The 12,861-nt window shown below is 35.2% G+C and overlaps 1 protein-coding gene across 1 annotated transcript in view; it reads right to left on the bottom strand.

Moving 5' to 3' along the window:
• The window catches only part of CFAP47 (cilia and flagella associated protein 47), a gene marked incomplete at its 5' end in the record, with an annotated part of 44,327 nt that overhangs the window by 15,109 nt on the left and 16,357 nt on the right, over nucleotides 1-12,861 (bottom strand). The window contains 5 exons of the mRNA XM_029086929.1: nucleotides 6,346-6,440; nucleotides 8,574-8,718; nucleotides 9,266-9,343; nucleotides 10,578-10,709; nucleotides 11,941-12,063. Of these exons, the coding sequence (XP_028942762.1) occupies nucleotides 6,346-6,440; nucleotides 8,574-8,718; nucleotides 9,266-9,343; nucleotides 10,578-10,709; nucleotides 11,941-12,063 (573 nt within the window). The remainder of the gene's footprint in view (nucleotides 1-6,345; nucleotides 6,441-8,573; nucleotides 8,719-9,265; nucleotides 9,344-10,577; nucleotides 10,710-11,940; nucleotides 12,064-12,861) is intronic.

Raw genomic sequence — 12,861 nt, 5'->3', positions numbered from 1 at the left:
CTCTTGTAAGATTATATACTCTTTTAATCTCAAACTCTATGATCGGAAATTCTTGTAAGATTATATACTCAAAAAAAGTTAGCAATTATCAAAAAAAAATCCTTATACTATTACTGGACTTGCAGTTGCTTTTTAAATAATCTATGAACACTTTACAGTTATTTATCTTTTGAGATACTTTTCTGAAGCTGCATTTAACTTCATAAACCAGAGAATACAGGGAGGGGCAGGAAGCAAGCAGCCTAGAGAGAGTTCTTTCACAAACACTCAAGATTGTTTATATCATAATAAGAAATATTTTTCCTGTCCTGATTTACAATAATTATGCACGTTAATTGGAGAGGAGGCATCACTTACGAAGTGGTGGTCTTAGCAATTAAAATACTTCGAAAGAAGCTTTTAAAAGACTAGTCACATGAGACAAATTAGCTTTTTGTTATGCATTCACATAGAACACCTCCAAAGGATGCCAGAAAAGGACATGCTTGTGTAGGCTGCCACCAGAAGACAATGATTCTTTAAATAAAACTGATATTCCTGCAAACTTTTATTTAGAGAGCATTTTAAAATACCTTACTTTTTTTTTTTTTTTTGCTAGGATTGCTAAACAAATAAAAAGTTACTGATTTTAAGAAATCTGTCTGATCAAGAAAGCCCTGCTACCAAAGCTCATTTGAATCTATGCAATAGGTTTGATACAAAGTGCATGGTAGGTCTAAGCCCAACATCTGAGAGTGAATATAGCTGAATGGCTTCCTGCCTCAGGCCTAAATATTCAATATACTGAAAGAAACAAAAGAAGGAATAATTACAATTAGAACAGTATTTTTAGATAAAATTCAAGCATAAAATAAAAAAACAAATTCAACTGGTGTTCAAAGCGAAAATTTAAAACTTGGAAATAAAACTAAATCTTTCCTGTGTGTATGGTCAGAGAAGATGCATTAGCTATATCTGTAATTCCACAGCTGCAGATTTTTCCATAGAATTCATTCTTTACACCATGAATTCTCTACTTTCATTTAAAAAAAAAGTCACTAAAAATGCCAAAAAAATATAACCCTAACTCAAAACAATCTGTCACTTCTCTACAAAAAGCTTAAGCAATAATCTCTGACAGGTGTGACTTGCTCTATTTATCTCAATCAAAGGCTCTGGTAGGCTTCATTATTACACAGCTGTGTCTTTCATCTTTTTTCCAAGATGCTGGAATTTGTTATTTTCCAGTAAGGTTAAAAATAAGTCATTTTGAAACAGTATACTCCCACATCTTGCTTTGCCTGCTTTGCTTACCAGGACCATGCATGACACTGCTACTAGCAGGTGGATCATCCTGCCTGGAGAAACACAGTAAGAGTTGAGGAACAAAGATGAGCACAGCTCATTTTCCTGGCACAAAACCAAAGGCCTGAGGTGCTCCTCACTGTTACCTGGACAGGTAGCTTGCAGAAAGAGAGCCATGGCCAGAAAAGGCATGCTTCTATGCTTCTTGGGTAGGACAATTTAAAACTCAGATCAAAAATAATCACTGCTAGCAATCATTCAATAAATAACATTATTAGTAATAATTCTTAGCTCTCTCTCTGGATAGGGATGAGGGAGCTACGACAGTTATTTGGCGATATGGTCTTGGGTTGTCCTGTTTGGTTTTGGTTGGTTGGTTTTTTTGTTTATTTATCAGAAATTTTTTTCTATTCAGCTCTAAAATGAGAACGCTGACTAGCCCACAAGACATTGTTGGGTAAGCCCCCTTATACTTCAGTGAAAAAAAAAAAAACCCTAAAATGTAAATGAACTGCATCTCAAATAAAATTGTAACAAAACAGAAAAGAAAGCAAAATACAACCTGCTCATATACAAACATGATATTAAGAAGTATTGCTAGCTTACCTATTTCTATATATTTTTGCTTTCACTTACAGCTCTGACTTTCAAATCCAACCAACACCAAGGTTAAACTCTTACCAGTGAGGTGGACAGCTCTGTCACCTCTAACACTTTCTGAGATGCTGGAATAACAGGAAGGCACAGCCAGGCCATGTCTGAGCAGCATCCTAGCCTTATCTATAATGCATCAACCTCATTTTACTACTTAGAATACTGTAAGGATTACCTCAAAATTTTCTTGAGGCAGAGGGAAAGCTATTGCCAAGTTAACTTTTATCAGGAGAATTCAAGATTGCATTCAAGACTAAATTACTTGAAACCTTACATGAATAATTCAAGTAGTTTTAATAAAATTTTAATACATATTAAAATAATTTCATGCTTTTGTGATTTTTTTTATCAACACTTCTGAATTATTTTCTTGTAATTTTCCCTTAGTTCTAGTATCTACTTCCTTAGCAATAACATCAATAAAGTGGGGTTTTGTTGGTTTATAGGGCAGTGTTTTCAGTAATGACTACAACAACAGCAGGAAGTTTTAGTAGAACCAGAAGGCAGACAGAAAACTATGCAACTCAAAGGGATAAAGAAGGTTTGTAGCAGCTGGGAGGTAATCTGGGTAAGAGTTGTTGTCCAGGAAATGGTGATGAGATCAGAGAAACAGCTGTTCAAGTGCAGAGGCAGGAAGTAGCACTTTCAGTTATGAAACCTGAATAGGGGAAGCTCAATATAAAGAGAAGATTAGCGGTTTTCAAGACTTGTAAATCAGTAAAAAGAAAGAAGGAATCTGGTGAGAAAAGGGGGAAATCTAGATGAGGTGGAATGATAAAGAACTCTGAACCAATGAGGACTGCTTTAAAAATAAGTAACTACTGAGAGTTTCTGATCACAATAAGAGATGCTGGTACCTGGATCACTTTCTTAACAGAACTATGCTTTTTATTAGTATCCTACTTTGCAGGAGTTAAACTAAAGAAAAGCTACAGCATCCTGGGGGGTACACATACTTCCAGATGTTTCCTTTAGTCATGCCATACTGGGCAATACATTTCATTCTCAAAGTTAACTTAATTCAACATTATTCAATGCTATTGCAGCCAGCTACCAGTGCCACACTAACTCTCGGCAATGTTAACTTGTGGCCGCCAGTGGGTTGAAGTTGTAAGTGTATTTGGGCATGTCTTGCCTAGCAATACGTAAGCTGCCCCCTGGCAGGCAGGCAGGTAGTAATGCCCTTGGAGCAGAAGGAAAGCGCTGGTGGTACAGTCAGCTTACCTGGCACCAAGGGCAAAGGGAGACAGAAAGACTGTGAGCACATGGAGAGAAAGGGAAACTGAATTAAAGCAGCACTCATTAAAGCAGCACTTATTAGTTGGTTATGAGGTATAAGGTACCCCAGGACAATCTCCTTCTTGAAGTTCTTTACTCCCTTACTTCTGAAGGAAGTTGTTCTGTTTGCCTAAAATTATTCTCAAGACCAGAAAAACACTTAGATCTCGAGTTCGAAAAATTTAAAAAGGATGACATCTGAAAACCCTATAGAAAATTCTGTGATCAGTAGATGCAGTACATTCTACAGATTTTTAAGAAGAGCAGTCACAAAACAGATCCAGTCAAATGCAAGACTTTTTTTAAAAATTTTTTTTTTCAAAATTTATATCATAATTAAAGCAGATTGCCAACTGGTACAACCTTGTCTTCAGTTAGCTTACCATACCACCAGTATCAAAAAACAGTTGTAGATGCTCATCAATAACAAACTGTAATACTGAACAGTAGTTCAGATGAAAAGTGAAATTAAACATAAAGAACCATCTGCTATTTCAGCAGTCTTCAGAAATGTTAATTTAGTTAATCACTTGAATTTACAACAGTGTCAGTAGCAACATTTCTACTCTTAATCCATCCTGCAACATGACAGGGGAAGAAAACAGTAATAGAGCTCAATTGTAACACTGGGAAATAGAGGAAAATAAAATCCCTGTTTTGACAGTTGAGGATGGACGACATTTAGGATTTAAAAGTGTTGATATTTCATTAGTCTGTAAGGGGGATGACTAACCTTCTACTACACCCTTTTCCATTACAGTGCAGAATAAAGGATCACTTTGTACAGCAGCACGATCTCCGAAGAAATCCAGTGCCAGAAGTAAGAACAGAGTTGTCAGGTTATGGCTCCCATCAACATGTACAGGGTTTAGATCTTATATGTAATTATGTGCTTTTAGCTACTGAGATTAAAGGAAGGCTGTGAAGGGACTTTTTACAAAGGCAGGTAGTGATAGAACAAGGGTAGAGGGTAGTAGAAGATAACTGGATGAGAGTAGATTTAGATTAGATTTTAGGAAGAAATTCTTTACTGTGAGGGTGGTGAGACTCTTGAACAGGTTGTGGATGCTCCCTCCCTGGAAGTGTTCAAGGCCAGGTTGGATGATGCTTTGAGCAACCTGGTCTAGTGGAAGGTGTCCCTGCTCATGACAGGGGGGTTGGAACTAAATGATCTTTAAGGTCACTTCCAATCCAAACCATTCTATGATTCTATTTTTACAGAACACCTAAACTGAATTCTCTGTATAGATGCTGAAGCCAAAAAAAATTTTTTTTTTCAAAAAATTAACCACTAGCTTAACTAAGCTTAAGGACCAGTTGTATCATTATTACCTTGTTCCCATCTAATCCACAAATAGAGCAAAAGTAAGTATATTCTATTCCTCAAAATTAAGTATATTCTATTTCAAAGTAATAACATGATATAAAATAAAAAACAGGATCATATTGGAATTTAGGGGGTTTTTGTTTTGTTGGGGTTTTTGTGGTGTTTTGTTTTGGTGGGTTTTTTGGTGTTTTTGATTTGGTTTGGTTTGGTTTTTTTTACACACAGTTTGTGCTTTCTGGACTTCTGATCATTTCCATTGCTTTCTTTTGGACTTTCTTTCCAAGGGAAATTTTCCCACATCATTAAGTGTGGCATCCCACATGGGAAAAGTGTTACAGCTGAAGTCTTATGAAGTCACTGATTAGAATAATTATTTTACTTTCTTTACTAACATTATTCCTATTTATATAAATCAGTATGGTGTCTGCCTCTACTCTTAATTCTTGTTCAGCCTGTGATCTGCAATACCATACACATAGATAACTCCTACAGTACTATCTAGTCTTGCATTTCTATTATTGACTCTTCCTACCTAATTTAAAATGTCATCATTTTTTCTTACTGAGTTTCTCTACAGTTTGAAAACAGATCACTGGTGATATTCTGTATGTACCATTTAGCAAACAATTACATATTTTCCTGACACTGTGCCTAGTCTAAATCTGACTACCTTGCTTATGAGAATGTTGCATCAGACAGTGTCAAGATATTTAAAGATATGACATCTACCTCTTCTCCTCTAACCTCAAGGCTTGCCATGCTATAGAAAGAAATTAATTTGGTTTTAAATAGCTCATTTTTTATTAATCTATTGACTCATGTTCTGTCAGGAAAAATTATGTCGGAGTACTGAATGTGCTATAAATTCACATCATCAGTTATTTTGCAATACCTTCTATATGTCCACAGAATCTAAGCTGACAGCAATAAGAGGAAGAAAAACCACTGTGTTACCAGGCACAGCCTATAATATGCAAATATTATTTGCATGATGCTTTGAACAAAAGAATTACTTGTTATTCAAAAACTAAAGTGCTGTGAAGGAGAGCAGCAGGGGAAATAAAAAAATAATATTGTCGATCCTTCCAAGGCGCATTGTCTCTGATATTCATTTATTTTTTAAGCTAAAAATGCAGCTAATGCAACAGGTTTATTGGCTGTAGAATTGGTCCCCAGCTGCTTGTTCTGAAGCTGATTCATAATTTTGAAGCCTAAGTTTTCTTTCAGATCGTTGTGCTCCAAATGTGTGGAAATCCCAAACCCTCCATTTCTAAAGCACTGTTCAATAGGTTTAGATTTAAAATTTGCAATAGCACTCTCTATTGACAACTATTGCCAATAAAATGCTATTTTCCTAATATAAAACTAACCCATAAAGCCTCATATCTTCAATTTATTTCCCTCAAATAGCACAATCGGAAAGCAACTTTGCCATTCTTTATGGCACATAAAACTCCTCTCGGTCATCTGAGAGTTAAAGCACAAATAGCTCCAAAAAGAAAATGGCTGAGTTTGTTGAATGATCTGAAAGGGTGGTAAGCCATTTCAATTTAAGTTTATGCCTTTTCCATTTTTAAGTCATTGAGAAAGTGTGTTTTCTTGGTGCATGCAAACATTTAAGGAAAGCAGGAAAAGTTATATAGAGGTTATTTCAGAACTTGTTTTCTTAAGAATTGGATTACTATTATAAAACTATTGCACATACTAAAATACACATCTAAAATGTCTATATTCTTTCACCATAGGTATATCACAGAGCATGATTTTAATTTAGCATAATCACCACCGCCCCGTAAACTTACCTCTTTTGGCATGAAGGACAACAAGCACTGCAAAGCTGACTTTCCCTTTAAGTTAACAGAATACAAGTAAGGGTTTGAGGAACAGCAGTCAACCACTGTCAAACAAAATTCAGAATCAAATTACAGATGTTACTACACTAGATATCAACTTTTTAAGAGCTGCAGTACTTCAAAGTTATTTCCAACATAAAGTATCTACATATTTGTATGTTAAACATTTCTCACGAAGTTATGAACAATTATATTTCTCATAAGGATTCTGGAGGTAATTTTGAGAAGTGTTAATCATCAGTAACTTCCATTAAAGTTATTGATTTAAGAGAACACAACATTTCAGAAAAAAAAAAAAAGTCATTTACCTTTGAATAAAAGCGTTACACAAAAATAGTTAACAATGAAAACTAATACCACAGGTAGAAAAATAGTTGGCTGGAACTATTTAGGCATCATCTACACTACAGAAGTTTATCAGTAAGGCTTGCTTCATTTTTCAGACTTTCCTGTCCAATTTTAAGGCACTGGCAGAAACATGTGTTTCCAATAAACAAGTGTCCTTCTAACTACTAAGGAGAAGATTAACTCTATCCTAGCAAAACCAGGACAACCAGGTAACATTTCTCCGAGATCAGTCTTCAGTCTGGAACACCAGGATCAGTATTCGTCTAATACTCACCGTTTGAACAGTACAGGACCTGACTGGAAGTCCTATTACTTGTTTCAAGCACAAACTGTTATCTAGAAATCATGTGCAATGAGTCAATTCCTATGCTGGCAAGTTGCCTGTTGTAGACAGTCTTACAGTTCTCTTCCAAATTAAGATGACTGACTAGGAGCCCTCACCTTCCCTTTGAGGTCCACCACATGGTAAGAAAACCCCTCTGTCTGTTAGGTCATTTTTTGCCGTCATTCACATATATACATGAGGAGCAGCTGAGGGAACCGGGGTTCTTTAGTCTTGAGAAAAGGATGATGACTGACTAGGAGCCCTCACCTTCCCTTTGAAGTCCACCACATGGTAAGAAAACCACTCTGTCTGTTAGGTCATTTTTTGTCGTCATTCACATATATATATATGAGCAGCGGCTGAGGGAACTGGGGATCTTTAGTCTTGAGAAAAGGATGATCAGGGAGACCTTATTGCTCTCTACAATTACCTAAAAGGAGGGTGTAGAGAGGTGGAGGCCAGTCTCTTCTGCCAAGTAACAAGTGACAGGATGAGAGGAAATGGCCTCAAGTTGCGCCAAAGGAACTTTAGATTGGATATTAGGAAGAATTTCTTCACCTAAAGGGTTATCAGGTATTGGAACGTGTTGCCCAGGGCAGTGGTGGGGTACCCATCCCTGGAGGTATTTAAGAGTTGTCTAGACATAGTGCTTAGGGACGTGGTTTTTTCATGGATGAGGGAAATTGTCAGTATTTACTTAATGATTGGACTTGATGATCTTATAGGCCTTTTCCAATTAAGGCAACTCTGTGATTCTGTGAAAGAGTCCTGATTACCTGAGCTCACAGGGACAATAGGCTATATAAACATAACTGCAAAATTCTCTCATGAATAAAGATGTTGGAACAGCAAAGGAGACGCCAAGACTGAAGTAGAAAAGGGATGAGCAACTATGAGTGAAGGATAAGAATGTGCACTAGTTCCATCAAGAAACAAAGAACTACAATCTAATTCCACATATTGCCCCAATGTCATTCTGAGTTGGGCATCATGCAGAACAGAGGTCCTGTGATTAACCTGCAGATACCCTGTACCATTAGGAAAAAAGTCAGGACTCTTATACAGAGGACTAATTAACTGAAGGGTAAGCATTGTCATAACAGTGTGTAAAAGTCCATGACTAGGAAATTAGCATAGTTGTTGGCTTTGTTTATTTGGATTTTTTAAACTGTGTTTTTTTTAACTGATGAGAGGGCATTAAAACTATTTTTTTTTTTTAAACATAACTTAGCAACTATAGGGGAAAAAAAAAAAAAAAAAGGAAGGATGAAAAAAAAAATCTACAGGCAATCTAACATTTTACAAATGCTTATTTTTTGGCAAACAATTTTACAGGCAAACCAAAATGTCTCCTCTCAATTTATATTAAGCAGCACTTTTAAAATAATTGCTTTAAGTTTTCTTAAATCAGAAAGTTTGTATACCAGAAATAGTCTGATAGATTTTCTTTTAGCATTATCCATTCTTTATTTAATGAAATTTCTGATATAGCAAAACCAAATACCTGAATGGTCATTAGCATTCAATTTAAAATCCTTATAGTTAGAAAAATCAAACTCCACTCTGGTACACGCTTGTCCTTCGTTCTGCAGCAAAAAGGGAATTGATTTTGTAGAACCGACATAAACGCCACCAAAGTCAAATAGATCCTGGAAGTTAAGAAAAAAAATTGGGTCAAAGCACTGTGAAGGCAAGTTTATAACTGAACAGAATGTGAAAAATATAATTGCTCAAAGATTCACAATTTAGAACACAATAACAGTCTGGGTTAATAAATTGTCTAGCATAACACTTATCTTTAAAATCTTCCCAGGGCATAACAGTTTAGAATTCAATGCATAAGTCCAGTTACACCATCAAGAAAGTTTTCATCATTCAGTAAACAAATCACTGGATTCATTTTCCCCTTATTGTATTTTTTCCTACAATTACCTTAAAGTAATCCCCTTCCTTTTAACATACTTTTCCAGATTGTCAAGTTCAAAAGCTAAAGCTGTCAGCTATCATTTAGTGCAACTGTTATATGTACATTTAGTTTTTAATTTATCTTCCTAAGTTGTTCTCCTTGATAATTTTCTCAGGAAGTTAGTATGGGAAAAAAAATGAAAAATATTAAGTAGGGATGAGCCACTTTGACATCTAGATAAAGCATAACACAATCAATCTTACTAATTGCTACAATTTCTTCATACTTACCACATCAATGTTTATTTCAGGGATCTCTACAAATCCACTGATCCTAAGCAGTAGTACTTTCGAATTTCGAACTGCTATCTAAGTGAATGGACAACAGTATGATTGTTGACAAGGTCATTTCAACATATCTATCTCACCAAATCTGTCATGACTTTAAAGAAAAACAAACAAACAACAAAAAACAAAACTACCCCACAGATATAGAATGTAATGAGACATTCAGCATAATTCCTAATGAAAATAACTCTGCCCTTATAATATAATGCATTTTTGTTATGGAAATATAAAGAGGTAAAGAAAATTACTTCTCTTTCTAGAACATATATATACAGATTGCAGTGAGATGTGGCTTTAAAGAAGAACCAATCATGCCTCTGTGGCATATGATACCTGAGATAGTCAGAGCTCTCAATTAAAAACAAAACAAACAAACAAAAAAAAAAAGCAACAGCCACCAACCAAAGTTTTAGGAAAGACAAATTGCCTGCAGACAAATATAATGTTGCAGGAGGCTGTATCAGTAGAATGAACAGTTTTCTCCAACAGGAGAAAGCTGAGTGGATGAGTTATATCTATTCAGCAGCTATGAGGATTGGAACATACACCACAACACAAATTGCTTCAGAGAGGTGCCGGTACAAAGTGGATACTATTGTTCTCAGCAAGGCCAAATCTTTCTTAGATGTGGAAAAAAGAAATGGATACTAGGTTTAGCGAGCATAACGTAGGCAGCCACAGAAGATGGAGAATCCAGGATCAGAGTCAGAAAAGGTAGCAAAGATCATCTCCATAATAGCATCCTTTTTCCCATTCTCACTTTTCTGACAAAGGACAAGTTCAGGAAGTAGGCATGAAGAAAACAACATAGGATTCGATGTTCATGGCACTCCTATTATCAAATCAAATCTAGTAGTTAAATTCGTCTCTGAGATGAGAACAAAAAGAAGTCAAGAAATTAAAGACACTGCAGTATTCCAGTCTCTACAGATCATAAAAACTGTAGATATGTCTTCTACGTGATCTTCCGAAGACAATCACGCATTAGTTTCAGCAGCTTGCCAATGGTATAATATGAATCAGCTTAAACTGAGAGGCTGTTTTGATACTTCAGAGCAGGACTAAAACCAAAATATCAGAATAGGTTATAGCAGCCATCACTTACTGTAAGAAAATCTTTTTCTGGGTTTTTTTTTTGGTTTTTTTCCCCTTAAAAAGCATTTGAACACTGGAGATAGAATCCAAAAGATGTTCAAATGTACACACATCTCCACACATAACACTCAAAAGACCAAGTTATTCCAGTTTTGAATACCTTCACTGTTGTATCAAAACTCATTTTTGCATTCGGAGTGAAATAGATTTCGAGATCAGCATTGCCTCCCACAGGTACCACCCCTTCAAAAGGGGTGATCATCATTCCAGGCAGTGGGTTTGAATCAAGAACCTTCAAAGACAAACATGAAATGTTAGTAATACTGAAAAAGATGGGAAGTTTTTTTGTTTTGTTTTTTTTAAAAAAAATACCAGTATATCTATCATGAAGAATTTATATTCTTACAAGGAGAACCTTGATAACATATAATGCTAACTTGGACTTAGAAGTATGGGGCAAAAATACAGGTAAACAAAATAAAGTAATAGATTCCTAAATATGATGACTGTCAGTTTCTATTATGAAATCATTTTTACACACCTGTTGGAAATTTCACATTCTAGTAATAATACTAGGAGTAAATATTCAGTTTACCCACAATTAGTAAGGACAAAATAGAATTTGTTCTCTTCTCACGCATTCCAAGCGGATAACTTTTTAAAGTATAGATACAGAAATGACAATGACCAAGACGAACCAGCTGTCTCTTGGCTTAAGGATAACCATGGATGCTTAAAAGGCTGGGTATGTTTGTTTGTCTAATTAATAATGCTGGTTTTATTCTTTCATGCTCATCCTCCAAGATTGTAGTAGTAATACTTGTTATTACCATGCTCAGTTGATAAACAGAGAAATATGGTACAAATAAAAATAATTTAATCAAGTTTCTTAGTGCCATAATAATGTAATAACAAAAACTGAGTATTTTAATGAAGATTATTTTGCTTCACTAAATAAATACAGCAAAGTATCCTGTGATCAGGAGAACTAATGAGGTTAGGTTTCCTACTAATTCGCTTATGTCTTTACCCACCCTGGCATCCATCTCATCTCTTATCCAATTCATAATACAGCTTATCTTCCTCTCAGATGTTAGTCTAGCAAAGTAATCACATTTGCTGTGACTGGTCTGGGTCTATGCAAGCACTGACTGGGCCACCAGGATAAACAGGATGACTAGCCAGTGTGCTCTGTCTCTCAAAATATAAAAACATCCAAGCTGTAACTGCTTTTTCACAAGGTACACCAGGATGGGGTTCTACCCTCACCACTGGTTTCCATGAAACTTCCAGAATCTTTTAGACCATTACCACTTTGCATCTGTCAGTCCATCTATCCATCAATCCAAATTTGACAGAGGGACAGAATTCTTATCACATAAATCCTGTTTCTTTGGAAAGACAGACAAAAAACATAAGTAGGTATGTATTTAAAAACTGAAAACTCAAAACTGTAACATGATCTGATAAAATGAACTCCCTAACCCAGGAAATTAAATATGCTAAAAATAATTTTAGCTTACTTGGAAGTACGCATGATTGTACCCTATGTTTTGAAGAACGGCTGTCTTACAAGTAGATAAACCCATTGGGCTATGACTGAAGGGTATCCTTTGTTCCATGAACTGAACTTTAGTAGTACCAAGCTACAAAAAAAAGAAGAGAAAACAAGCAAAGTAAATAACATATTACTAAGTACAAATAAATAATTCAGCCTAATTTTCATTACATAATGAGCTAATACACTTGTGGAAATACATAACTTAGAAGTATTCAAATAGATAAACACAGTTTAAATGTGAGACAAGATTTATTGAACTTATTTAGATTCAAAGTTAACAGACACAAGCCCAGAGATATTTCTGAGTTAATTTCAAGACTAATAAAAATATTTTAGTTAAATTTAATTTAACAGCACAAGCTCCATGATTTTTTTTTAATCCTAAATGTGTGATCAGGACAAGATACTTCAGAGATCTTAATAGCAGTAGAAATGTTAATATTCTTATTTACACACATCCTAGTTTACATATGGCAATTTTCAAGGCTTGAAAAGAAGAGGAAGAAGAAAAGCTACTGGGGAGAAAAGAAATAAAACAGAAAGCAGGCACATCAAAAGGAAGGAAATATTTTTCTTGGCTCCCAAAAATGGAAGTTCTAGAGCAGGCAGCCAGCAGAATACAGTTTAAAAAAAAAAAAAAAAAAAAAGTTTTCTTGGCTCACACTCTCTGGCATGCAACATAAAATAACAAATAATTAACCTAAGCTGAACTCTACTGCTTAGAAGAGTATCAAGAACATTGTTTTTTCAAATTATCAGATACCTCGCTCAAATAATAATAAAAAAATTACATTGCAGCATGTTGTTACCCTGAATCTCCGAAACATACTGTCCTACACACACCTTGATTTTTATCCCTTTAATATATATCTAAAGAACTATC

The sequence above is a fragment of the Antrostomus carolinensis genome, unplaced genomic scaffold (genome assembly GCF_000700745.2).
Source record: "Antrostomus carolinensis isolate BGI_N321 unplaced genomic scaffold, ASM70074v2 scaffold2789, whole genome shotgun sequence".
In the NCBI taxonomy this organism is placed as follows: domain Eukaryota; kingdom Metazoa; phylum Chordata; class Aves; order Caprimulgiformes; family Caprimulgidae; genus Antrostomus; species Antrostomus carolinensis.
This window is presented reverse-complemented; position numbering and strand designations above follow the sequence as displayed.